A 27,764-nucleotide genomic window follows, 5' to 3' on the forward strand; every position below is an offset into this window, starting at 1 on the left:
TTAAGAGTATAGTAAAGGACTTTGCTGCACGATGTGGGATGATTCTGCAAGAAGCAATGAAATGGGCTCCCTCTGTCACAAAATCCCACCTGCAGGTAACTAACTTGAATGGATGAGGAAATAATCTGATTCTCAGACACATTCAGTGTCCAAATAATGAGTGTGCCAAGCTTTTTCTCTGATACACTATTCATGCATCATTGTATAACTTCTGGTATGTTCTAATTCTTTACATTTCCCCCCCCGCCATATAGAAGAAACATTCCTAAAATATGTTGAAATGGGGTCCAAACCATAATCTTTCAAAGATATTCATAAATAACAGTTAAGTAATTTTCAGCCTTGTTGGTGTGCCAGTGACCCTAGTCTTCCATGCTTCTTTTTTCCTAGAGCAAATTAATTAATGTTGTCATCTTCCATGTAATTTTAAAAGGTCTCTCCTTGTAGAATATTTGTTTGATTCTCAAAACCACAACCTTGGTTTCAAAGTGGATCCTCAACATATTCGTGTTTATGCCCTTTAGCAAAGGAGGAAGAAAAATATTCTAGGCTTCTAAGATTAAATATTCAAAATAGCCTTATGTCTTATAAGTGTAAACCTTACTTTCCTAATACAGAGGAATAATGCTTTTTAAAATTAGTCACCCTCAAATGAATTTGTCCTTTTCTCTTAGGAATACCTGAACAAGCATCAGAACTGGGTATCAGGCTTATCCCAACACACAGGCTTGGCTATGGCTACGGAAAGCATTCTCCACTTTGCAGGCTACAACAGACAAAACACCACATTGGGAGTGAGTATCACTTTTATACTAACACTTGCCTGAAGCAGTTGTATAGAGATCAATCCATGTGCCATTTGCTGTTTTTCTGGTCCTTGCGATCTACTTAGCTAGTTTTCTTGATGTTTGGCACTGGCTAATCAGTGTAAAGAACTGGACATTGTAAATGGGTAACACATTTTGCGGGCATGAAGAATAATAACAATGATACCTCTTTATAGGCAACCCAACTAACTGAAAGACCGACTTGTGTAAAGAAAGATTACTCCAACTTCATGGCTTCTCTTAACTTGCGCAATCGCTATGCAGGAGAGGTAACTGGGCTTTTTCCTGAATTCATGGCAATCACCAAGTGGTGATACAGCTTTGTTGATGGTGTTTGGTTTAAATGGAGGATGAGGATTTGGCTGCATGTCATGACCTGGTTGGAAATCCTTTAAGACGGATGTCATCTGGTAGACTAAGCAGGGATGTTAAGGCATGTTATCCTTCTTTCTTGCTTAAGGACATCACATCCATACTTTATTAAGAAGGCCTTTTTAGTGCTGGTCCTCAGGGGTCAAAGAAATCATTACCCATGCAGAAAAGGCCTTGGCCCTCTCCCTGTATTTGCTAGATAACTTTTCAGCAAAATGTAATGGTCAAGAAGTCATAAGGCCCCCAGTGGGTTTCCTCACTGAGTTGGAAATACTATGCTTCCTAGAAATTATTCCTTCCTAGACTCTGACTGAAGCCACAGTAAAATAAGGTTGTCATTTAAGAAAGTTACTTTTCATAATTGATCAAAAAAATGTTTCACAGGTGGCTGGAATGATTCAGTTCTCCAGTGCTACAGGTCAAACCTCTGACCTAAACAAACTGATGATTAAACAGCTCAATGATGCATTAGAAGGAAGCCTGACCGATTCCTACACCCAGGCCATGTTTAAGTTGACTGCATTGCTAATAAGTAGCAAAGGTAATGAAAACAAGTAGAACTCAGTTTTGCACTTGTTAATAATGCTGATGCCATTAATATTAAATTACAATGAATAGATGCATACAAACTCAGGTAAGTATCAACCTGAAGCAAAACAGTGCTTTTTCTTCCAGTATGTTTAAAATTGGGGCAAGGACAGTGGGGAGGAACTCTTGAAATCACAGAAGTTATTTATTTGTTTGCTGATTGGCACAAACTGTGCCAATTTCCTGCTGATTTGAAAACTCTTTTCTGTTTGTTCTGTCTGAGAAATCTGTATGACTGTTTGTTTTTTCAGAGTGTGACCCTCAGCTCCTCCATCACCTGTGCTGGGGCCCCCTGCGAATGTTCACAGAACAAGGCATGGAAACAGCCATTGCTTGCTGGGAGTGGTTGCTTGCTGCTAAAAATGGAATAGAAGTACCGGTAGGAAGACTCATCCAGTGATTTCAGGCTGTCTTGGGAGGGGGAAGAAAGTGGAGTGAAATCTCATCTGGAGTAATTGAGTGCAAACTGGGCATGAAAATAAAATTGTTGCCTTCTTAAGCTGTGGCTTCCTGATGTTAGCATATGGGAAAATTCACTCAGTTCAGGATTTTACATCAACTTTGCCTATTACATTTCCTGCCAGCTCAACTGAGAAACTTTCACTTAGAGTATGTGGATGTTTAAGCCATGTAGCATGACAGTCTTCCCCTATCCAGTATTGATTCTTGACAGGCTCAGGGCTTGTTGTATATATTCAGACCCTGTGCCAGTTTTAAATACATTGTTTTTAATTGGCTTAGGCTAACCTGAAACAAGTAGCTATACACTTATTTGTGCCAGCTCTCAAATAATTTGTTTTAAAATAAAATATTTAGCTAAAATGGTGTGACTTCTATATATAGGCCAGGCCTACATTTTCTTTTCTTTTGCTTCCCCCCCACATCCCTTTGAAAGATGGGAAAGGATCTTTGCTGTCCAGGCCAGTTGCACTCTGGCTTTAAGACCCACTCTGACAAGACAGATTCAGAAGCTGTTCTGGTCCTACAACAGTGGTACTTTGTGCATATGGCTACATTTTGCTGCACTGATTTGTTAGCCACTAAAGTATAGTGGCACCCACTGCAGTGCTGACACAGCTACAAGAGTCAAGCACCAGACATTTTGCAAGTTAAGGATAAGCCTTGCAGTTTCACTTAAATCTGATCTGCAAGCTAGTTGCAGTGCTTTTAAGCTGATTGTAGTTAGTCTTTTTTATAAACTTAGTCTTTCCAGTGCTGCTTATCATAGTTACACTGGAGTTCTAGAGGCTTTGTATTCCTCCTTGTCCCTTTCCTATGAACAAAGACTTCCTTTCAGGTAGAGCACAGAGATCTCTAGTGGTACAGGCATTCCTCATGTTTACAGTTAGCTTCGCTATCTTTACAGTGAGTTTCAGAGCTTTGTATGGTTCAGCCTGTTCAGATTTGCTGTTTCCCGTACTATTGGAGAAGGACACTGTGCCTTGCTAACAGACAGGTGCTTTGGGAACAACAAATGCAGTAAACTTTGTTTCCACAGTTCATGCGGGAAATGACAGGAGCCTGGCAAATGACAGTGGAGCAGAAAGTTGGTCTGTTCTCTGGTGAGCAGAAAGAAGCAGATCCACTAGCTGCTTCAGAAGAAAGTCAGCCAAAGCCTTGCCCTCCAGAGATCACTCCACATTATACCTGGATTGATGTAAGTACTCCATTCTACACGTAACAGTGTTGGGCTCTTAGCAGCACTATGACTGAGCTGTTCTGTGCCTCTGAGCTTTTATTTGTGGAGCAGAAGCACTCTTCCTCATGGTAGTGTCCTTGTAGAGTAGGGCAGCATTCTCATATTTATGTAGCTGCGTAAAGGTGGCAGAAGCACAGGAAGCTTTGGTGTCACTGAGCCATACTTTCCTTTGTTTTTTGTTTCCTCAGTTTCTGGCGCAGAGATTTGAAATAGCCAAATACTGCAGTTCAGACCAGGTGGAGATCTTCTCTAGCCTGCTGCAGCGGTCCCTGTCTCTCAACATTGGAGGAGCCAAGGGCAGTCTGAACCGCCATGTAGCAGCTATTGGGCCCCGTTTCAAGTGAGTGTTTTTCTCCCCGCCACACCTTCCTCTTCTCTTGCTCCCCACCACCTCCCCCACAAAGGAAAATGGGTGGAGCAGGTATATGAAAAGAAGAGCTCAGCACTAAAAATCCAGTTGCTCTTTGTGGTCTTGGGGTAAAACACCTCAGAGCCATCAGTGACTGGCACTTTGATTTTTTCAGTAGACCTTGTCATTCTTTTTGGCACTTGAGCAAATTTAGCCCAAGCACAAGGGGCTCCAGTTTCCCTTATGGGCTACTTAACTCTGCAGTGACTAAATTCATACATCTCTTGGGGACAGTTTTAGCTCAGGACTTGTGCATTATGTCTTCAGCAACTTCCCATGTCCAGTTAGTTTGCAGCCATAATTTCATGAACAGGCTGGCTGATGGTGGAAGAAATACAGTTTGCCCAGACCTGCTCCCCTTGAGTTACTTTAGATAAATTCCTCCTTCATAAATGCCATTCAGATATGGATATCTGCCATCACAGTCTGATTTACACTAGGAAAAAAGCCAGACAGCACAGAAATACCTATTTAAGACTATAGAGTTGCATGCATTCCAGCAAAACATATTGCCAGCCTTTGCTAATATGTCACGTGCCTTATCCACGAAGTGCCATGCTGTGCAAATACAAGAGATTTCATGGTTTTGTTTTCAGCCTTTTTTTATGAGCAGAGTCTTCTCCTCCTGGTAGATCAGGTTGGCACTATGTCCAACTGCTTCCTGAACCAAGCTGAACTGGGCTTTACATGGTAATTGATAGAAATGGAGTCGGGGACTTCAACTCTGAAGACAATGAAGTTGTATTGACATGTATTTCTGCATATGTTAGGTGGTATATGTCTTTTGTTTCCTAAGAGTAGTCCATTTTTGGCTTACAGGATATCTGTTCATGCTTGCCTAGAGTAGTGCCAGGCCTGCTGGTCTGGTTTGGTGTTCATCAGCAGTTTAAATGCAAATATTTTCTTCCCTCCTCTTGTATGTGTGGAACTTCAGGCTGCTGACCTTGGGGTTGTCTCTGTTGCATGCTGATGTTGTTCCAAATGCAACCATTCGCAATGTCTTAAGAGAGAAGATTTATTCAACAGCCTTTGATTATTTCAGGTACTACTTCTTTTTTTTTCACATCCAACCCAAAAGTGAGAGACTTTTTAAATTTAAAAAAAACCCCAAACCCTTCTAGAATACTTTGCAGCAAGAACTGTTCTTCTAATGCTTGATTTTAATTATGTTCTTCTTATATAAAAAGCCATTTTCCAGGTCACCTGTGCTTCTGTCTGGTCCATTGTGTGTGATTCAGAGGTCAAAAGAACTCATGGTTAGAGCAGATAAATAATGTGTGGTTAAGGAAAATAAAAATCTCCTTAAACTATTTGGCTTTGGAGACTACAAATCCTATTTGTAAACGGGGTTAAGATTTTTTTTTTTTCAGGGTGGAGGGATTTTAGATATGCTATTCCTGCTCAATTATGTTCAGCTTGGAAAACTGATTGAAAAACAAGTCTGTCTTTTATATTACATCTATAGCCAACATTAATTGGCAGCAGCATCTGACAATCTTGGGAAGTGAAGAAGTCCATCAGAGAACTTTTAATTCGAAATTGTTTCTGGACTTTGGCAGGCTACAGTTACTGTCAGGAAGGCTACACTCCCCAGTGAGATAGATTAAAGATAAGGTGTGGGGGGGGAACAATGATGTGCTCAGTCTCATTTCCCCTAATCAAAAGAGAAAACATGGGTATGGGACTTTTCTGGAGTATCCTTGCTTTCTAATCATTCATGCAATTCCTATAAGCTATCCCTCAAAGTTCCCCACCCAAGGGGAAAAAAGGCTTCGGGAGGACATCAGCATACTGATCAAGTTTTGGACTGCCATGTTCTCAGACAAGAAATACTTAACAGCCAGCCAGCTTGTTCCTCCTGGTGAGTTCCTTGCATACTATCTCAAAAATCCCTTTGTTTCTTTGCTTCCTTGTTTCTTGAATTAAACCTCTTGCTTTTATTTTTAGATAATCAGGACACAAGAAGTAACCTGGATATCACTGTTGGATCTCGGCAGCAGGCCACACAGGGGTGGATAAATACTTACCCACTGTCCAGTGGCATGTCAACTATCTCCAAAAAATCAGGTGTCTCTTACTTAATTGTTATTGGTAATTTGTATGTGACCATCCAGAACCTTTTAGTTTCTAATGTGATATAAGGTCACTATTTACCTTGAACATTGGAATAATGTTCTTCTGATATTACACTGGACTGTTAGTATGCAAGTTTAAAAAAAAAATAACTGCCACACAGGGAATGGAGACAAAGATTTTGGAACTGCCTGGTGCAGGGGGCTAGATCTGATGATCTTCCAAGGTCCCTTCCAGCCTTACAATCTATGAAACTGGTGGTTTGATCCTGTAGGTGATGCAATTGTATAATGCAGAAAGTAAAACACTAGCAGCTATAGTAGCTTAAATTCCTGAGAAGGAGTTGGTTAATGTTCATAAGCAACTGAGAGTTCCTGCGTTGTAAGTGGACACAAACTCATTCACTCGGTGAATGTAAATTTGTACAGCTGTAAGCTGCAGGTTTTTATCTGGGCAGTTATGTATTTGAAATGAATGAGAAGCTGGTGAATAGTGCCAGATAGATAACTCTAGCCTGAAATGCTCAAAGTAATCACAGAACACATGCATCACAGGCAGCTCTAATGCTAGCTGTCTCTTGTCACCTTGCTAGTAAGCTCAGTCTCAACTTAGGAGAGCTCCATGTGGCTTCTGTCCTTGGCCAGAATGTATTTGCTGAAAAGCAACGGAAAATATTTTCTTCCTTTTCTCAAGGGATGTCTAAGAAAACTAATAGAGGCACACAGCTCCACAAGTACTACATGAAACGAAGGACACTTCTGTTGTCATTGCTGGTAAGTTTTCTTTAGTATCAGAAAAGTAGTGGTGTTACTGGGGTTTCTGTAACTGTTACTTATTGTGCCACAGACTCATCTAGCATTTGAGAAAAATCTGGAAGAATTTTACCTACATCAGAAAACTGTTTTGTCCTTCATCGTCCTTAGGCTACTGAGATAGAGCGCTTGATTACATGGTACAACCCGCTGTCATCTCCTGAGCTGGACTTGGATCAAACTGGAGAAAGTAGCGTGGCAAACTGGAGGTCAAAATACGTCAGTCTGAGTGAAAAACAGTGGAAGGATAATGTGAATTTGGCCTGGAGCATTTCTCCTCATCTTGCTGTGCAGCTGCCTACCAGGTGAGAGCTCAGAACAAACGACTGATATAATTCCTTCCTCTCTCCGAGTCTAAAGTAATGACACACACAATAAATACTGCAAGCAGGCATGGATATTTACCGCTTTCCTATCTCTCTTGCGTGCATTTGCAACTGATTGAGACCATTAAACGAAAAGAAGTATGCTATCGAAATTCTGCTTCTGACTCCACGGTTTAAGTTTTGTTAGGAGACGTTATTGGGCCAGAATTGTGGTTTTTACCCCAAAACTTAGCTCAAGTGTCTGAAAGTATTACAGGTAAACCAATTCTGAATTCTCTTTGCCAGCCAGGTTGCCCAGGTGAGGTGGGGAGGAAGGAGTTTCTAATCATAAATTAGATTGTGTCTTAAAAAAAAAGAAAAAGGAAAAAAAAGTAGAACAACAGAACTGGAATGCTTGGCCCCAAAGAGAAGGGAAATAATTTAACTGTTTTGCAACAGTGACCCTTTCTGCCAAGTAGACTTATGGAGGCAGATTTCAACAAGTCTCATTTCAGCCAAGAAGTTGCTGACTGGTGGAGCCAGTAGGCTCTACCACTAGCAGAGAATAACTAGAGGTTTTTTTCTGAACTCGCTTGCAAGTTTTGCCAGCACATTTAGTCCCTAAAAGTCAGTTAATTTCACATGTGGCATATTTATGTGAAGTAGGTATGTTTCTGCCTTTGAAACTATTCATGTAAAAATGAGCAGTTCACCTCTCACTGTGAATTACTAACTCATGCACATTTCTGCTTCCACTTAGATTTAAGAACACTGAAGCAATTGGCACAGAAGTGACTCGCCTGGTTCGGTTGGACCCAGGAGCTGTTAGTGATGTTCCTGAAGCAATAAAGGCAACTAATTATGATTCATTATATTACAACAGTGCCCAGAGTCAGTTAGGTTCTGTACAAACATATAGATGGTTTCAGTCTTTACCTGGAAAAGCTTATGGTCTAATACTAAATACAAGTCAGCAAGTAAGAGCTACAATATTAGGTGGGGAAATAAAGTGGTCAGTTGAGGATTACAAAAGCAAGGTTGTGTGGTTACTTTGTTATGCACAGCATGTTCCAAAGAGCATTCCCAGCATGTACAGAACTCCAGAGAGCAGTAAGTCCCTGAGACAGCTTAGGGCAGGCAATGATTGAGGCTTCATGGCCAGCCCTTGATCAAAAGAGAGAAAACCGTGTAGGAAAAAGTAGGTCTGACACTTTGAAGAGGCTTCGTCCTCCTCACAGTGTCCACCAGCTTCCATGGAAACACAAAAAAAGTGGTGGCTGAACTGGCGCTTTTATTGATCTGAACTCCAGATCAACATAAATGAGACCATTCTAGTAGCTAAAGGATATCATGTTTGCCCCTGAAAATTAAATGTTCTTTAATAAAACACCTAAATATTGAGTGCATTATAGTTTGCACATGCCTAAGTATTCATGCATTTCTTCACCCCAGCCTGCTATGAAAGAGAATGTAGTTTTACAATTATTCATTTATGGGGCAAATAGATCTCTGGTGTGTCATATCTCAGGGATGATTTTGGGTTTTTTAATTCATCATGCTCCTTTTTCTTACAGTACCTGGTCACGTGGCACACAATTGATGCAGATGCCCCTGAGTTGAGCCATGTTCTGTGCTGGGCACCAACAGATCCACCAACTGGCCTTTCATATTTTTCAAGCATGTATCCACCTCATCCTTTGACTGCTCAGTATGGTGTTAAAGTCCTACGATCATTCCCTCCGGTAAGGGATACCTTTTTAAGAGAATTTCAAATACCATATTCCTGCCAAGTTAAGGTCTTTGGCCTCTGTGCCCACAAAACTTAATTCCATTAACATGAAGAAAATAACTGTTTAAAGGGGCATGTTATACAGAGAGGAGATGCAACAGATCAAGCTGCATTTAGAGAGGAAATTTGGTTGCCCCATATAGCCTTGGCTCAATTATTTTTGCAATGGTTTTTTTTGCTGCCAGTACTCTGTCTTGCTGTGGTTCATTTAAAGTGTGTGTGTGTGTGTGTGTGTGTGTGTTTCCACCCTACTTCACTAGAAAGATGTTTGTTTCTGATGCAACAGATGTCAGGATATTTATAAAATACAAGTGCCTGTTAATTGTACTTCTGGAGGAGTCAAGAGGGCAGTGGGAAAGTATTAATGGAAGAGATGGCATGAGTAATATGAGTGCATTTTCACTTGTACAGAATAAAATTCCTGATGCCAGTGCCTTTAATTTTTTTTTTCCCTTTGTAATTCTCCTCCTCTCCTCACTTCCTTCAGCTAGTAGAAAAACTGACTGCTTGCTTTCCTCTTTTTTTTTTTTTTTTCAGGATGCCATTTTATTCTACATTCCACAGATTGTTCAAGCACTTAGATACGATAAGGTGAGGAGGATGTTATTCCAGGCAGATGGTTCAAAAACTTTCCCAAAATACTTTTTAAGCTCTGAATTAAAAGAAACACGGTAGCTACAGATGAGAATGTACTGCTTGCTGTTTTCTTGTGACTGGTATATAAAAGACAAGTGGTGGCCTCTACAGACTTCTTCCCCACCTTGCTAGCTCTGTTGTACTTGTGGGCAACTTTGAGAATAGCTGCCTCACATTTCTTAGGGGTGAGTTGTTGGTATTATTAGCCTAATAAAGGGGTCAAGGACTTTGCATGATCAAGCTTTTGGAAGTTTTCACCTGTAATTTAGGAATAACCACAGTTACAAATGCAGAGCTGAAGGTGTAAAAATTGGACCATCCGCCAGTCCACTGCCAACTGATAAATCAACTTTTTAGATGTGCCTTGCTGCTCTATGTATTGTACAAGTACCAGCACGTACCCTAATCTTGATGAAGCCAGTTGACAAACTTTTGTTGGGTCCATGGTCGACTTAGGATTTGCTTCTTCTCTGGTGTGCAAATATCTGTACCAGCCCCAGACTAGTCACATTCTGATCCCTGCAATCTGCAGTGTTCAAGCTGCTTCTTTCAATAGCATACATAAATGAATAGTTGTTCATGGAATTGTAGGGTTGGAAGGGACCTTGCAGGTTATCTAGTCCAATCCCCCTGCACAGTTGCAGGGCTCATTATTGGTAAAACAGTCCAGACCTTAGCTTCTCCAGGCTATTCTTAAAAGCCTCCAGTAAAGTTAAGCTCATCCTTCCCTAGGAAGCATGTTCCTTTGTCCATTGTTCTTCAGGACCTTAGCACAGGTAGGTCTAAAGGGCCCACTGTTACTGATTATTCTGTGTATTTTATGAGATCAGTGGAAATCTTTCCCTCACCTCCTTCCTGTATCATAAAGTCATGACACACAAAAGCCACAAAACCTGGAGGGAAGTGTTGCTGTAGCAGGGGTTCTGTTGCACTAAACACTTGGTCATTCTTGCTCAGATGTTTCTGCTTTTTGGGATTTCTGTAAAAACTTGGATAGCATATGAACTTCATACCAACAAAGTTCTGCACACTGTGTTAGAGTGATCTTTATTACAGTAGCAGGTCTGGACCCTGAACAAGATAAGGTCTACATCTTACTGGGCACAGACACATAGGGCATTTATAAGCATGCTCCAGGAGTGGGAAACGGGGGTGGGAGTGGCGCTTTTAATTAGAGCAGCTCCAAGAGATGCTTTAAGTAAAGTGCCTGGAGCTTCATGTGCATCAGCTTCCCCATGCTGAAAAATGGTAGCAGGGGTGCTTTAACTAAAGCTTGTTCGATGAGTTTTAGTTAGTGTCCCAGCTGCCATTTTTCAGCGTTGGGATGCTGATGCACATGACGCTGGAGTCTGCTGGAGTGCAGTAATTACTATGCCCTGGCAGACTTGATTAATAGAGCCTGCTCCAGTGCACTGTAATTACAGTGCATCAGAGCAACCTCACTGCACATCTGTAGGCACCCATAGGAGATGTGTAACCCTTGTTCAAAGAGTTCAGAATCTGAATAGATAAAAGGATGGAACAAGAGACAGGCGCAGTGATGAGAAGCAACTCCTCCAGAATCTCAGGGTGGTCAGTGCCAGTGCCAAGAATAAAACTCGGGCTTCTTGACACCTACTCCAGTTTTTGGTCTACTCGATTACTGTGCCACTCTCCAGGCTGCTAAGAAAGCAATGGCAGAATTGCCGTTTTCTTCTCTTTCCAGTCTTATTTATATATATTTGGCTCTGAAAATTAGCTGCTGGTGCTGGCTGAACTGACTCTGCCTTGTGGCGCTAGTCCTCTAAGTGACTGCATTTGGACGGTTGCAGATGGGCTATGTGAGGGAATACATCCTATGGGCAGCCTCCAAATCGCAGCTTTTAGCTCACCAGTTCATCTGGAACATGAAAACCAATATCTACATGGATGAAGAGGCACACCAGAAAGATCGTGAGTACTTTGCCTTTGGGCTCAACCCCTCCTCGCATCTCTCTCCCTTCCCTTAAGACATCCACGCACACATGCTCCCCTCCCCCCACCAGAGTTAAAATTTATCTTTTCTATATAGATAAAATGCGGCTTGCAGATGTTTCCTTGTGGAATTCCTCAGAGCAAATGCAGGGTCTCTATTTGAGTTGCACAGATAAAAAATCTCTTCTTTGCCCTTCCTTCCCCACCTTGCAGTTGAGGATTTTTCAGGTACATATCTAAACTGCTTCTCATGCTTGCCTCCTTTGGTATCACACAGCTGACATTGGGGAACTGCTGGAGCAGCTAGTTGAAGAGATAACTGGCTCATTATCTGGCCCAGCAAAGGAGTTCTACCAACGGGAATTTGATTTCTTCAATAAAATCACCAATGTTTCAGCCATCATCAAGTAAGTGCCAGGTTCCAAGGACTGCCAACCTATAGCTTATTCCATAGCTCACTCCTGTGTTGAATGGGACACTGCCTTGCTGGTTGGATCTGAGACCATGTTCCCATAGAAGAATAGTTTTAAAAGTGTTCTCTCCAGCTTATATCTAGTAAGGTGCACAAGAGGTTTTTTAGTTAGTATTTTTATCTGGTTAGTATCTGACCTGACCTTAATAAATCATAACTGCCTGAAGACGGTTGTAATAGTGCTTTTCTCTGAAGGATACATTGTAGTTTGGACTGCAAAGAAACAAGGATAGCTGGAACTTTGGGTTTTAAGCTAATCTGATTTTTTTTTTTTTTTTCTTCACTGTAACCTGTGGTGCTTGGTGTTGGCACAATGATCCTCCGTAGTAAAGTGCATTTAGATGGGAATGAGAATGGTAGAACAACCAGTGCTCTTGTGCCAGCTGAACAAATCCCAGCGGTCTAGTTAGTGTTACCTGCCTCATTAAAATGGGCATTTGGATGGGTGAAAGGCTTTCTCATGGAAAGTTTGCACAGCTTGCTTCAGGCAGGAAAAATACTGCTGTATTTAACTGACAGCATTTCCATTATTTTCTGCAAATTATAACTAGCTAAATGCATTTTGTTTTGGTTTTTAAAAAAAGCATAAATGTGATCCGGTAAATGATATGCATCATGTTTTTACTAGAACTCCATGAAAGTGGCACTTTTTTTCTTTATTTCTGTGCAATATAAATAAGTTGTCTCCTACACGCACAAAGCTCTTCTCTTATTTGTAGAGTGCTGGTGTGATTGATTGTGTTTTGGATCGTATCATTGTTTGGTCCATCAGAGCAGCTTTAATGGAGACAGGTTGTTTTCTCCCACACTGGATTTTCTTAGCCCTGAATAAAGGCAAAACTTCTGTTCATGCAGACGTTCTGGTAACCTGTCGCTAACTTAGGGCTGCTGTGAAGTAGGTAACTTTAAAGCTTGCCAGAGGATGGCAGCAACTTAGCCCATAGGCTCTTAGCTCAAGAGCATGCTTGTTACCTAATTTGAAAACAGCTTCTGGGATATAAAATAGTTGAATATCAGAAAAACCATTTTCCTAGTGATGCAGATTGGCTCTGCTTTTTCTTGTTTAAACAGCCTTTCCAAATTGTAAAAACGAGACGATTCAACCAAGCAGTGGAGATGCCCCAGGCATTGTCCAACATCAGGGGTCATTTTTAGATTTGGACTTCACTGGGGAGACTAAAGGGAAAAATTAACCCTTAGCACCTAAAGTCAGAATTAAGCAACCTAATAGTACTTATTTTTGCTTGTGGGAACTCTGAAGGCATTTCTATCTTTATTTTCTTCTAGGTACCTCTTGGGTAAATGTCAGAGGTGTGGCAATCAGTTTGTTTTGTAAATGAATATGTGAAGTAGCATGATTAGATTGTCTGAAGTATTTACACTGGTCTCCAGACATAAAAAGGAGGTGCATTAACCCACTGTAACACCCAGCGCCATTGCCCAAGTAATATATTTCAGGTGCTTGGCTTCTGTGCTAGGTGAATGTTGTAACTGCATGACTGATTTCCACAATTACCATGACTGCAAGTGTAAATTGGGTAATTGTACATGCTAATCATTAATCAGGTTCCCTATTGTCCAGATGACACTTACAGATTCAGGAACTACATGAACAAATTAGGTGTGTAACCACACAAGCAGTTCTTCTGCCTTTCCTTTGCTTCGGAAATCTTTTGTACCACTTCAGATCCCTCTGGTTTCAGCAATTAGTTAAATAACTGCAGTAACTGTTAGTCTGAAATTGCCTGTTCTCATATATTTACAGGAAAAATCTCTACCCCTGTAACCAAGTCCACACTAGTATAACTGCATCCATGCTAGGGAGTAGTAGTAGGGCTTCACCTGAATCAACATGAAATTGCCCCCTAAGCTAAAAACAAATTGATATGAAAACTGCATGGGGACCTGCCCTTGGGTAGTTTCAGGGGCAAGGGAAGACACCTCAGAACTTCTATCTATTTATTTTTAATCTGGGCTGAGAGAGAATAATCTATTACTCAAACAGTTTAGAGTCTCTCCCATTGCCTCACATCTCAGTCTTACTCCTTGTGGCTGAACAGGGCTCTACAGAGCTCCTAAATTAATTGCTGAGTCCAGCTGTGACTTAATTTACGCAGTGCCTTCTCATGCCTGGGAGCCTAGCTTGAGAATTTAACAATCCTGGTTTAGATGGCTGCCTATCCTTGGCATGGAGGCAGACTGCCTCAGCTGTATGGGTAGTTTAATATGATTCGCATTTTGTTCTTCTCTGGTCAACTCAGATGATTTATCATTGCACATACTCAAGCACAGCTTTAAACAAGGAGTTGGAACAGCCACAGGCTTTTCTCAGAGACGTGAATCTAAGGATTTCCTGGTCAATTCTGGAAGTGACTTGGTTTATAGGGGTCTATTCCTCCTGGAATTGTGCATTACAAACTGACACCTTTGCCATTTAAAGATCCATTTTATATTTCATATTTGAAAGTGTACAAGGCATTTGCTATTAGGTTGTTAGGAAATACCCCAGGTTGCTAACTGCAGCTACCCACATGCTCCTGAAAGCCAAAATTGTACTCTGGGTGGCCTTTTAATAGGCAAGAGAAGGGAAATAGAGCATGGTTTGTTGTCAGATACTGTATGGTACATGATTACCTTTCATAGCCAATATACCCCAGGGAAATCTGGAATGAGTGTTTTTTCCAAAAAGGCAAAATCTTTAACCAGTGTTATATAAGGAAGAAGTTTGTGCTTTATACTGAATGAAAGTGGTCAAAGCCTGCAGGGATGGCGGAGTAAGAGACTACTGTTCTTCAAGGAAGAAACATTTTTTTTTTTAAAGCGATGTTTGTTTAAGTGTGGAATAGACTTCATTAAAGTAAGTAAAGTAAAATGTTGTCTTTTTGCCCAGGCCATTCCCTAAAGGAGATGAAAGAAAGAAGGCTTGTTTGAGTGCCCTGTCTGAGGTGAAAGTGCAGCCTGGTAAGCAGTAGTCTAATCATATTGTACGTTCTTTTTACATTTAATGTGAACACTGAACTTTGTATGAATGATTTATGGGAGCCTCTAACAATCATTCTCTTTTTCTGGCCCTCTTATTGTTGCTGCCTGAGGCTGATAAGTGCTTGTTCTTCTGCTGTGTCCTGTGTTGTTCCTTGTCAAGCTAAACCTGAGCTTGGTAGCATAAATATTTGCATGATGCCAATGTGGTAGGGATGGCATGTTGCACTCTGAGAGAATGAGATCCCTGCCCAGAAAGCTGTTTGTCTGATCAGATGAAATCCAAACTGAGAGAGGGGCAGGCTGAGAAATGAAGTGAGCAAAGCAATTGAAAGGGAAGGTTAACCAAGTTTTACCCTTGACGGAAATATTTAGTAACAAGTGAGCTGTGAAGATGCATCCCTTTACTCCCTCTTCCCACCATTCTTCAGAAATCTCTGCCTCTCCTAAACACATTTTTCCCCTCTGACTCCAACCTTCCTTCCAGTATGGTTTTATTAACCCCTTTATTGATCTATGTCTAGCCAGGCTGACTGCCATGTGGCTGCTGCTAGGGATAATCATCAGTCCTTTGGGCTGCGCTACCAGCTGTTATGGGTATTTTTATAAAGAAGTTGCCTCCACACCTTTCTGAAAAGATGCTGCTCTACAACTTAGAAACTATATTCTATTGCTCTCTGGCAATTGCTGACAGATGGAAGAGGTATTGAGTGTCCAAGTGTACTAACTCTGTCATTGCACACAGTATTCTGTCAATCTCCAACTTCAGAGTAGATTTTAAACCTATGAGAACTGATATATCATCAGACTTCCCTAGTGCTTTATTGTGACACACTAACTGGCAAGTGCCTTTTCTTTCTTGAATTCTTCCTTCCTTTTTGTAGGCTGTTATTTGCCCAGCAATCCTGAAGCTATTGTTTTGGATATTGATTACAAGTCGGGAACTCCTATGCAAAGGTGATACAGACTTGTTTTGTTCCTCAGCCGTAGTCATAATATTTAGATCTTTTATTAGGAAGTTACGCCTGTTGAATATATGCCATTCAATTTCCTTGTCGTACTTCCCAGCGCTGCAAAAGCTCCATACCTGGCCAAGTTTAAGGTGAAACGGTGTGGAGTCAGTGAACTTGAAAAAGAAGGTCAGTACCATACTACTTAATTGTATACATTAACAGTTAACAGTCAGCAACTCCATTAGAATTTCCTGCGTTGGTGTCTTATGCCATTGCAGTAAAAATAGTTACAGACCAGAATTTAGTGCATGATGATTTGACACAGCTGGATTTTTTTTAAATTATGGGGAACAGGGAAGGAAAGCTTGCTGCTTGGATTTGAAGAAATAGAACTGCTCTTTTTGGAAATGGTCTTTATAAAATCAGGCCAAATCTGTCCCAACAATTCTGTCAACAACTATTAGTGCAGCTTGTAAATCAAGTGTCTTTGCCTAGTTCAAGAAACATGAAAACTTGGGTTTTAGCTGCCATCCTTCTCCTCATAAATTTCATGAGAATGTTAGCTCAGGAGCCAAGTATAGTGCTTGTGCTTACCAGTGAAGTCTATTTTGGAATATAATTTAAATATGTCAGTGCTGCTACTGCAGGAGGGGTTCAGTGGAATTTACCCTGCAGGGCAGAAAATCCCCTGTAGACCAGTGAGATGTTAAGTTTTTTCTAATACTGTAGCTTATATACCAAGCTGTCAATTAAGCTCTGTGGTCAAGTTCTGTTTTTTGTTCTTTCTGCAGGTCTCCGTTGTCGCTCTGACTCCATAGACGAAAGTACAGAAGAAGGGGTAGACAGTAAGAAAATCTGTTGGCAAGCAGCCATCTTTAAAGTTGGTGATGACTGTAGACAGGTACAAAACTACCAGGTCTTCACAACAATAGAAAATTCAGTTGATGGCACTTAGCTTTTAGAAGGAAGGTAAAACTAACACCAAAGTACTCTTGTCTGGGGAATCCCTGGAATCATGGTTTAGCTTCTTACTAAAAGATGGTAAAGAAGAAAACCCCGCTACCTGACAGAGAAGAATTTGCGGTGGCTTCCATAATGAAGTGAGGAATACCTTTGGACCTGTCTTTAAGTCAGGGGGGGAGTGCCACCATGATTCCTGCTCTCTTAGGCCACCAGGAGCTATCCATGAGATGTGTTCAGTTAAACTGTCTTGGCAGAGTGCAGCTCTGAAAATGTACTTGCTGCCCCCACCCCATGCCCAAAGTGTTTTCAGTTCAGTCTTTCCACTAAAGATCTAGGGAATGCAATGTCAAATTAGCCTCACAGCTCTTCAGAATATTTTACATAACCACTTGACTTTGTTGCCTGACCCCTTTAATATTTGTACTCTGTTGTTGTTAAACAGGACATGTTGGCTTTACAGATCATTGATCTTTTCAAGAACATATTTCAGCTGGTAGGCTTGGACCTGTTTGTGTTCCCTTACCGAGTGGTGGCCACAGCCCCAGGGGTAAGTGGACTGTTGGATACTCGCCTATAGCACAGACACCTGTGCAATTAAAGACCTCTTATGACCCATATACCCCTACACCAGAGAATTTTTATCCCCAAAGTACTTAAGCTACATATTTAGAGTAGCAGTTGGAAGAGTTATCTCTTCCAGCCTTCTGGCTCTGGGCTCTTGCTGCCTGTGACAGTTCTACTCTCTTTACTCACTGACATACGGTATGTTGTGAAAGTGTCTTAGAAGGTGTTGCAGATAGTTGGTGATATGGCTACAGAAAGGAATATCCTGAGATTTCAAAATAAATGCACTGGAAGTGGTAAATTCAGTGTTCCATTGACTTACCCGTTTTTTTCGCATGGAATCTGTAGAGCTGCCATCGGCCACGAGCAATGTACACAGGAACATGCTTTGCAGACTTTTCTTCTCTTTCCTTCCAGTGTGGTGTTATTGAATGCATTCCTGAGTGCACATCCCGTGACCAACTGGGCAGGCAGACAGACTTTGGGATGTATGATTACTTTACAAGGCAGTATGGAGATGAGTCGACGCTTGCATTCCAAAAGGTAAATACCTCTTGGCCAAGAATAGCAAAAATGTGCCCAGAAAAGCATTCTGCTTCTAAGACTTCCCATTTCATATTTTATTGCTTAATATTGCATATGGTGTCTAATGTTGATAGTCCGCATCACAGCTATGGTCAGGGGTAGGTGTTGTAGGTTTGGGGTAATAGAGAGTAGTAACTGGCAGTGTGCGCTCTGGACTCTAACGATGAATAGAAAGAGAAACTCTTGATCAGAAGAACATCGTTTTCCCTGGGGTTGCAGGACAAACCAGCTCTTCTCTTCTGAACTTGTACCAATTTTTTTCTTCACACAGGCTCGCTATAACTTCATCCGCAGCATGGCTGCCTATAGCCTTCTGCTGTTTCTGCTCCAGATTAAAGACAGGCACAATGGCAATATCATGCTGGACAAAAAGGGGCATATCATTCACATTGGTCAGTTGCGTCTCTTTGGTCTTTTTTTTGTCACTGCTTCCTCAGTCTCTTGCAGCATACTGTTAAAGAAGTAATTTCTCCTATGAAGTCATTTTCTGTAATTCCAGAATTTCCTAGTGGGCTAAAGGAGTACATTGAGCGATTTGTGTTTAAATTCTGGGTAAATCGAGCCTTGCAAAATTTTACAAGCCTAAGACAAGTCCTTCTAATTAGCAGGATCATAAGTACCATTTGATTTTTACTCTTACGTTGGGTGGATTTTTAAAAATTTCTTTTGGTTAGTAAGTTTCCCAAATGTGTGTATATGTGTTTTCTCTGGGCTGGTTAAGGACAGGGAAGATCCTGCCTTGAGCAGGATGTTGGCCTTAATTTCCTGTTTAACCTCTCATTTAGATTTGCATTTAAGAAACTCCACTAATGTTTCAGCAAGCAGCTTCTTTGATTATAATAAGCAGTACAAGGCCTACAGTTATGTTTCACTCATTTTTCCATACTAATGCACTCCAGAGCCATTGGCAAATATTCCTACCACACTCCTCTGAGGTGTATGTAAAATAGGATTTCACGTACTAATACCTATCTTACTGCCTCCTCCAGCTGTAGTTTTACTCTTACCCCCACTAATAGGGGAGCCAAATAGGAACAGCTTAGTGACTGGTATCTTGATAGGTAGAAATGCCAGGGAGTGCTTAGCAGCCTGGGAAAGGATAAGTACTGTGGTCTGGCAGACAGATCCTTAGGGGCATTCTGCGCAAGTCATTTGTTTTTACAGTAGCATGACTTAGTAATGGAGGTGGCATAGGGGAGGAATAGACACATCCTCTGGTCAGACATAGCTAATAAAATGGACACTTCATACCACTCAGTCTTGGCTGCTCTAACCTGATCTCCATAGGGCTGCCCTTGAAATCACATAAACTTTGCCTCTCTTTATAGCTTCTATAGTGAGAGCTCTGTTAACCAACACAATATGTTAAATGCTTTGTTTTACGCATGTGTTTGTGCACAGATTTTGGTTTCATGTTTGAAAGCTCTCCTGGTGGAAATCTGGGCTGGGAGCCAGACATCAAACTGACAGATGAGATGGTGATGATCATGGGAGGGAAAATGGAGGCCACCCCATTCAAGTGGTTCATGGAGATGTGTGTCAGGGGGTACCTGGCAGTCAGGTGAGAACACTGCAAGTCTTCTCTTGTTTGCTCATAAGCAGAGATGGATGCACATCTCTGTTTATGAGGATAAACAAGAATGAATATCTTTTATTGCTTAGTGAGTTTAAATCACATGTTTATCTGAAGTCTGTCCCCTCTGTGAAGGGAGTAATTGCTTCCTCACACACTGACAGCTTCCCTCAGATGATAGACCTGACACAAGAGTCTGAGACTGCCTTGGACCACAAAAAACTGAACAGTGTTCCCTTGATATGAGGAAGCTGATTTATGTTCAGCTGTTTATGGATATGGCCTGAACTGAGGGGTGAAGATTTCTCTCTCCTAGGCTCAGTCCTGCCCTAAAGCCCATTTCTTTCACAGCAGTGCGAGAACCTGTGGTGAGATGACTTAGCTCGATTTAAGCTAATACCGTGTATGGACTGCAGTCCCTTGAGTTCTGTCTGCTGCTTTTTATTTATTTATTTGTTTATTTAGGGGGCTGGGGAGAGAGGGAGAGGGTTTCGAAGAATTTTAAGTGAGAAGAAAGCTACCAAATGGTGGAATAATCACATAGTGGCCAGCAAGAATATAAGAAATGCCATCATTGATCAGACTGTCTCAGTTGCAGAATGGATGGTACAGGGAAGAGTATTTAAACAGGACATATCAAGACTGATCCATCCTGTGCCCTTCTCCCATATAGTTTGCAGCATTCAACAGCCTAGGAAGTCCTGATTTAGAGGTTACACCCCTTACGTCTAAATTATGTTTATTATCATGTTTAATACCCACTGGTGGACCTCTCCTACATTAAGTTGTCTAATCCCCTTTTTGAACCTAGTGTGAATCCAGAATGATTGCTTTAGGGCACTGGTGGTAGGAAGTGGTATCCTAGTTAAAGGGTTGCGGTGGAGTTTGGATTAGGAAAAGCATGGTTTCTGATCCAGCTGATTACGTGGGTAAACTACTTTTCTTTTCATAATGGAAAAAATGTACTGTTTTGTACCATCCTCCCTGAGGCTGTTATCCATCTTACAACATTACGTTTATGTAGCTGCTGAACACAGAAGAGCAAAATTGCCTGTGTCGCAGTAATTTAATTATAGTGACAGATTGCGAGCAGCAGCACAACTCCATCAGCAAACATAAGAGAATTACACTGTGTAGATTTAATTACAATAAAAGGTGTGATCCAGCTCCCAGATGAATTCCTCAGCTTGCTTTCTTTACTTCAAAGAGCAGGAAAAGTTTGAGAACTCTAATGGTCTTTTTGTCATTGTCTCCCACTAGACCCTATATGGAAGCTGTAGTTTCTCTGGTAACGTTGATGTTGGATACAGGGCTGCCCTGTTTCCGAGGGCAAACAATCAAGCTGTTAAAGTAAGTTCTGTGTTGATCCTTCTCATTTTCTTTTCATCATAGGAAAATTGGTTTTATGGATGCCTGGATTAGGGAGAGGTGGTTGTTCTGTGTTATCTAAATATATCCTGATGTATTTTAAAAAAGTAGTAAAATTGGTTTATGTTTTAACATAGTCGTGTATCTACATGTACATTTTACTCCAGAGTTGACTAATTAGCCCCACAGTAAAGCGTCACAGTCTACACATGCGCTGGTATTAGGGCACAGTAAATTCATTAACTCCACTGTAAGATAGTACTGTCAGGGACAGTACTATCCTATGGCAGAGTACTTTACTGTATTAAAACACAAGTGTAGATGCTAAGTGTATTAATTGGTCAGCCCAACCAGCCAAGGGCCAGGACCTGGCTCCTGCCAGCACCTCCACTGCCCAACACCACCACCCACAGACTAGGACTGACCCCCTATGGCCCTTGCCAGCCTGGGTCTGCTCTGCCTACCTCTTAATTGCTGAGGTCCTGGGCACACATGCGTTTGTGCCTGAGAGCAGTTTTTTACTCTGGTGTGAACTGTCAAAGTTTATCATGTTACCTTAATAGCATGAATAGATGCACCCATTGTGTACAGAATGAGTTAAATTTAGGTGGGGTAACAACTGTGCAGCTAAATGGTACATTTTCCAGGTTCTTGCATTATAACAAATGCATAATCCTGGAGGAGAGAATCTGTTCAAATAGGGGGAATGTTCCTCACAGTCCCAATTCTTCCCACATACCATTGAGAGGTTTTACTGGGCACAAAGGGGCCAGGTTTTATTATCTGTCAGTTTTGCTTTAATACCTGCAATGCTACATTAGCAGCTTGTGCGAGACCAAATTCCGGGCAAAGTATCTACCAGTGTCTGCAATACACTGGATTCTTACCACAGGAGAGAAGCTGCTCAGAACTAGCCAACCCAAGTGTATTACAAAAGTCTATTGGTTTCTCTGCTGTAGTGACCACAGGAGGTTTCACTAATGTGTGACTGTTTTGTTTTATTTTTCCCTTTCTAATAGGCATAGATTCAGCCCCAATATGACTGAGCGGGAGGCAGCCAACTTCATCATTAAGATCATTCAGAACTGCTTCCTCAGCAACAGGTCTGGCATCTTTCACCTGTCTTCTCCCTACTTTTTCCCTAGTCCGAGATACCAGCTGGTCTTTTCTTGAGTGGAGTAGAAGGTATCCAGTTTGGAACCGCTCATTGGTGGCATAGTATTCTATAGCTGTTCTTACTGCTTAGCCCTTGTAGGAGATACAGCAGTGCTAAGCACAAGCTGTAATGTCTTGCACAAAGTCCTATGGCCTGGCTTAAAGAACATGAGGTTTTGTGTGCCATAGTATAGATCAGTGGTGCCCAAACATTTTCCTTGGTGGGCCAGATGGGCCGTGCCTAGTCTTTCTGCAGGTGGGATCCAGTTGGTAGTCCCAATCTGGTGCCCAGAATGGGCACAGTGGGGCCCCATAAGGCAGTACGGGGGGTGGAGAGTGATGAGGGTGTGGCCCAGCCCTGCAAAGGAGGGGTATGGCCTGGCCCTGAACCAGCCCTGTAGGGAAGAAGGGAGCATAGCCCAGCCGTGTAGTGGGAGAATAGAGCATGGCCCAGCCATGACCTGGCCTCACAGGGAGAGGGACGTGGCCCAGCTCCAACAGACAGGAAAGGAAGCATGGCCTAGTTCTGATCTGGTCCCAAAGGGTAGTGCCACTGCTCCCTTGCTGCCAATTTCCTGATCTCTGAGGAGACCAGATCCCATGGCTCTGCAGGCCACACTTGTCCCATGGGCTAGAGGTTGAGCAACCCTAATATGGATCATAATGACTGCGGGTATTATGAAACTGGTATATTGCCTTCCATCATGCTCAGTGGTTCAAAGAGTAGCCAGACCCCTCACTGTTGCACCTAGCCAATTGTTTTCTGCTGTGGAGGCAGCGGGAATCCTTTCTGACTTATGATAGGAATGACCATGCTGAAGAATGGTATTGGCTGGCAGCATTTGCCTGCTTTTCAGAATGAGGGCAAGTGGTGACCTTGGTCCATAAGTTGCCTTTAGAAAGCTGAGAGCATATTTGCTGAAGAGGCAACAAATACAGCCTATTGGAAAGCTCAGGAGTGATGTGATTTTTCTTTCTTTTTTTTTTTTTTTTATTAAATCCATTTTAGCCCCTGATTTGTTGTGTATGGCCTTGGCTGGTCTCTTATCCACTGTAAAGTGCAGGGAAAAATCCCTGCTGTCTGTACAGCTAGATGCAAAGCTACATTCTTTAAAGAGACATTTCAGAAAAATCTTTTCTCTGAAACAGTTCCTGTCTTTCTACCCAGCTTTTCTTTGTGATTCTGTATTGCATTAGCCCATCAATTCTTACTGGGCCACATGCTGCTCTCTCTGTATATGCTATTTGTAACATCATACCAGCTCAGGGAAAGAGAAGAGCACCTTGAGATGACAGGTTGGCATCTGGGCTCTCCAAAGCCAATTTGTCTGGGCCTGGTTGTCTAAGGGTATGCTATTGAGCGTACTGGCTGGAAAGAAGCAGGGTACTGTATACATAAGAAGCAGTTTGAAAATCAGCGTGTTGGATAACTACCCAATGGATTGTGTTCCTGCCTTTCCAATCCATCCTATCCATGCTTTAGAGAGCAAATGAAATTTAAATGCAGAACGTGTATTTAGCTCCTGTCATGAAAGCTGACATATTCCATGACCCATCCATAGCTACTACCTGACTTCCCAGATGGCATGTCACAACCATAAGAGCAGTGCTCATATTTGCTGAATTATTTCCCTGCTACTTTTCTCATTCTTGTATTTCCAGTCTTTCCTGTACTTACCTTTTTAGGTTACTTAGATTTTTTTTTTTTCTTTTTTTATGAACCTGTCCCTGTTCAGTTCTATCAGTGTTACTCGAGTATTTCTTTCCGCTATGTGGAAGAGATCCCATCTAATTTGGTTAGGGAGCTCATTGTGGGTCTAAGCACTGAGATGTTGTGCTGCACCACACAACTGTCAGATAAGTGCAGCCTTTGTCATACTTCTTGCTTTCCAAAGAGGCAGGGAAGTTACCTATTCTTGCCAAAGAATGCTAAATGGCTCGGACCCATGTGTAGCTCATCCAAGTTGGTAAAAGGTAATGCTTATAACATTAGCAAAGTCAGTCTCCCTGGTTGACACTACTGGTCTTGTTGCTCTAGTCCCCCAAACAATTGAGGACAGCTTCTATCAAGTTAGTCTTATACTCACTAGCATTTCCAACTATAGTGTGGTCTTATAGCTTCCACTTAACAGAACTGAAATCACAGTTTACAGCAGAAGGAAGATAATATGAACTGCTTATTGAATCAAAGGATCTGAAGACCTGTTCATGCAATGGTGAAATCATGCAATGATTCCTTTCCTTACTGCCAGCTGATGGGCACCAGGGGCAGACAGGCTACTGTAGCCTTGTTTTCACAATGGCTTCCAAATGGATGTCTGGCTGTGATGAGTAGTTAACATCCTCTGTGCATCTTGCCTTTCATTTGGGGTTTCTTTTTGGCAACGGGTCTGTCAATGGATGCAGTTCTCTACTCCATTGCATTCACTTGTGGTGTCTTTTTTTTCTTTTTTAGGAGTAGGACCTATGACATGATCCAGTACTACCAGAATGACATCCCATACTGAGGATGATCCTGGGGAAATAAATACCTGTAACCCAGAACTGCATCTCCAGACTAGTAATAGGAACTGTTCAGTCACCTCACTATCTCCAGTCTGCGTGTGTGTGTATGTGTGTGCGTGAGTACAAACTTACCGGACAATGCAACAATCAATGAATCCAATTTGTTCCTTTTTACTGGGATGTATATTTTTCCGTGATTTTCTAGGAGTTGGTTTTCTAGGAGTTGGCTGCAATCATCACTGAAAAATCCCACTGTGGTTATGAATGTGTAAGTGAGCTAAGCTGAAGCTGGGAAGAGTGGCGGTATTCACACAACACAAGGATTTTATAGCAAGTTCAGTAAAAAAAAAAAAAACTTCTAATGTATGATCCAGGTGAATCTCATGGAAGTGAATGGTTTGGAGTTCTTCCTTGGAGCAGTGAAGACTTGTTGAATTGATCTAATTTATACTGTAGAAAAAATAATGATAATCGTCCAAGGGTGGTGATGGGTAACTACATCCATGTTAATACTTTGCACTGTATATGGTCCCTGCTCCATGGTCAGTATTTCATACGTACATGAAGAATGTATTTTTTCTTTTGTGTGTTTTAAAAAAGACTCTACTGAAGATATATTTAATCTATAAAATGTAATAAAAAGACTTTAGACTTTAGTATACCTGTACTGTTAATCCTTTTGAAGTTGGCTCTCTGTTTACTTAGGGGCTACATACAAGAAAGGCTGCTTTGGTCTGGTTCAATACATCCTTCTGCAGATTCACATAGTCATCGCTGTCCATTTTTACTGGGATTCTTTTCCTGCCTACTTACCAGACTCATTCCTTCCTCAGACTGGAATATGTTTGTTTTTTTTAAATGGCAGATTATGGCTCCTATGATTATATTGTGTGTGCATGGTTTTCACCCCGAGCTTGAACTCCCTAGCCTGACATAAGTGGAGCTCCCAAAGTGTGTGAGGACAATGGAGTCCTGCAGGGCAGTGGGAGCTTGTAGGGTCAGAAGTATTCCCAAGGTCATCGTGGAATTTAACTCCATGGCCTTGAAAACTTCCAGCCAATCCGTTTCTTTCTATTCTGGCTGCTCAAAGTCATTCCTGCCTTGAGTGCTAGCCAGGTTATGTCCACATGAGCTGACAGTGCTTCTGTCCCCCTAAATGGAGAATTAGCTAACCAAGGACACTGTTCTCCAAGGTGTCACAACATACATCTGGCTTCTCACTAGCATGTTAGTTATCCAGGCTCATAGTTATACACTCAGAGTCCCAGGTTATCCCATTATATAATTTGCATATGCAGGAGCCCTGCTAGATACAACTCACTTTGAATCTGCCCCAGGACAAGATACAGCCAGAAAGAACAGACTAGATCCAGCAGGGGAAAACTTAAGCCTTGTTGCACACAATGGGTGTAATGGCAACACCTGTGCTGGAGCATGTAGATGCCACTCCACAAAGGGATAGGGGAGGGACTAACTGCCTTGTCCCACCTGTTACCAACGAGCAGGTTAAGAACAGCTGCTCAAAAGGCTCAAGAAAAATAGAAGCAGCTATGAAGAAGGCAGAGCTTTCTGGGCTACAGGCTGGCAGAAGCTGACAAAACAGGAAAGGTAGGTGAGGTGGCACTGAGGGGCCAAAACAGCTGTCTTCCTATGGAGCCCAGAGATATGAATGGATCTGTGTTCCCCTACCAGCCCTTTCCAGGAGAGGAAGCAATGGCCCTGAAAGGAAAACCTAAGGACCAATAAACCCCACACTGGGGAGAGTCTGGGTACATGTGGGATCTGGATTTTACATGATTATCCTGAGAGCAGCAAAACCTAAACAGTGCAGGCAGAAAAGTGCCTGGTGTCAGAAGGCCTGGCTGCCTGGGGTCACTGTGGACATGAGCTGAGCCCTGTGGTATGGCATCTTATGCACTGTCTTCTCTCTCCCTTTCCTAAAAACCAAAAGTTTATTCAGGTTTTTTGCCTTGTCCAGTTGTTGCTGTTTTAATATTTCTTTCACTTTGTTTGGGGTTGTTTCCTGAGCTGCTGGCTGTGGGGGCGAAAACGCTAGCTCGGTGGTGCCTGTAGAAAAGCAATAGTAACCTACCTCATAATTCTTCATCTTTCGAAGATGTATGGTCCTGCCTAGAATGAAAATAAGCTTTCAGCCACTTCTCATACACCCCCACACACCCTCCACTTCCCTGATCAAGGGGCCCAGGCAGAGCCCACCAGAGCAGTCTGGAGGCTGCTCTGACTCCCAAGGTCTTGTAACTGGAGCAAAATTCAGACAGGGTCAGCACTCAATAAAGTTATGCCCCCCAGTTCCTCTGTGTGCTATGGTGGTTTGGGAACCCATATGCAGCCTGTGGATCCTGGCTGGTGCTGTGGAGAGTGCTGTAGGAGTCTGTCTCAGTCTTTGCAGACAATGCTGCTTAGCATGCACTTGCACTTCCCTCAGGGTTGGCAGTGGAGGGCCTGGCCAGCGGGGGAAGCTTGGCCCAAAGGCCACTCCAGCCTGAGAAACTGGCTTTCTCTTGCCTGTCTGCCAAGGCTTGGAGTTGGAAGAGCAAAGAGTTACTAAACTTAAAGTAAAGCAGCCAAGGTCAGTGGGGAGAAAGGGAGCACATAACCAGACTTGCAGAGACCAGGGCAGGATGGAGCAGGAGTGACGGTCAAGTTTTTGTAGCAGGGGACTTGCTTCAATTGTGCTACCAGCTAGGGTCAGAGAAGCTAAGTAAACTCGTGAGTGGCAAAGAAAGGTGCAGGGCTACCCCAAGAACCTGCCTTGCGCAGTGAGCAGGCTAAGGCAGACACAGGGGTGTGGGGCCCTATGGTAGTTTCAGAAGCTCTGGCTTAGCTAAGCCAGCCCCTGAACACCCATATAGACCTAGGATTTGGGTGTAGAATCAAAGCCGCCTGTAAATGAGAAAGTGAAGCAATACTGCGTATGGTGCTAGTGGGAAAGTAGAAGGAAAACCAGGGGAAAAGACGGTTGTGGTAGATGGGGAAGGGGATGTGCGCATGCATGTGTGTTTTACATACTTGAACTTTTGCTACCTATGAGAGAGAAATTTAAATCTAAAATTCAAACTAAATTTTGCCTGGTTGCTGTAAATTGTTTGCAAATGTTGGTCGTGTTTGACTTAATGGTTGTGCGAACTGAAACGCCAGCACTAGCTAAAATAGCCACATGCAG

General features: G+C 42.2%; 1 protein-coding gene across 2 annotated transcripts in view; it reads left to right on the forward strand.

Moving 5' to 3' along the window:
• Positions 1–25,236, forward strand: part of PI4KA (phosphatidylinositol 4-kinase alpha) — a 96,624-nt gene extending 71,388 nt beyond the window's left edge. For both annotated transcript variants that reach the window (XM_019506930.1, XM_019506931.1), the window contains exons 28-55: positions 6–95; positions 675–794; positions 1,004–1,096; positions 1,584–1,740; positions 2,039–2,166; positions 3,286–3,444; positions 3,675–3,826; positions 4,830–4,937; positions 5,629–5,756; positions 5,843–5,962; positions 6,662–6,741; positions 6,892–7,085; positions 7,846–7,936; positions 8,660–8,827; positions 9,412–9,465; positions 11,322–11,442; positions 11,741–11,870; positions 14,826–14,896; positions 15,799–15,871; positions 15,983–16,053; positions 16,659–16,768; positions 17,273–17,377; positions 17,812–17,937; positions 18,251–18,371; positions 19,381–19,540; positions 20,813–20,902; positions 21,940–22,023; positions 24,531–25,236. In XM_019506930.1, coding sequence (XP_019362475.1) covers positions 6–95; positions 675–794; positions 1,004–1,096; positions 1,584–1,740; positions 2,039–2,166; positions 3,286–3,444; positions 3,675–3,826; positions 4,830–4,937; positions 5,629–5,756; positions 5,843–5,962; positions 6,662–6,741; positions 6,892–7,085; positions 7,846–7,936; positions 8,660–8,827; positions 9,412–9,465; positions 11,322–11,442; positions 11,741–11,870; positions 14,826–14,896; positions 15,799–15,871; positions 15,983–16,053; positions 16,659–16,768; positions 17,273–17,377; positions 17,812–17,937; positions 18,251–18,371; positions 19,381–19,540; positions 20,813–20,902; positions 21,940–22,023; positions 24,531–24,582 — 3,156 coding nt within the window. In that variant the 3' untranslated portion in view covers positions 24,583–25,236. The remainder of the gene's footprint in view (positions 1–5; positions 96–674; positions 795–1,003; positions 1,097–1,583; positions 1,741–2,038; positions 2,167–3,285; positions 3,445–3,674; positions 3,827–4,829; positions 4,938–5,628; positions 5,757–5,842; positions 5,963–6,661; positions 6,742–6,891; positions 7,086–7,845; positions 7,937–8,659; positions 8,828–9,411; positions 9,466–11,321; positions 11,443–11,740; positions 11,871–14,825; positions 14,897–15,798; positions 15,872–15,982; positions 16,054–16,658; positions 16,769–17,272; positions 17,378–17,811; positions 17,938–18,250; positions 18,372–19,380; positions 19,541–20,812; positions 20,903–21,939; positions 22,024–24,530) is intronic.
• The last annotated feature ends 2,528 nt before the right edge of the window (positions 25,237–27,764 follow it).

The sequence above is a fragment of the Gavialis gangeticus genome, unplaced genomic scaffold (assembly GCF_001723915.1).
Source record: "Gavialis gangeticus isolate Ggan-Ray unplaced genomic scaffold, GavGan_comp1, whole genome shotgun sequence".
Lineage (NCBI taxonomy): Eukaryota > Metazoa > Chordata > Crocodylia > Gavialidae > Gavialis > Gavialis gangeticus.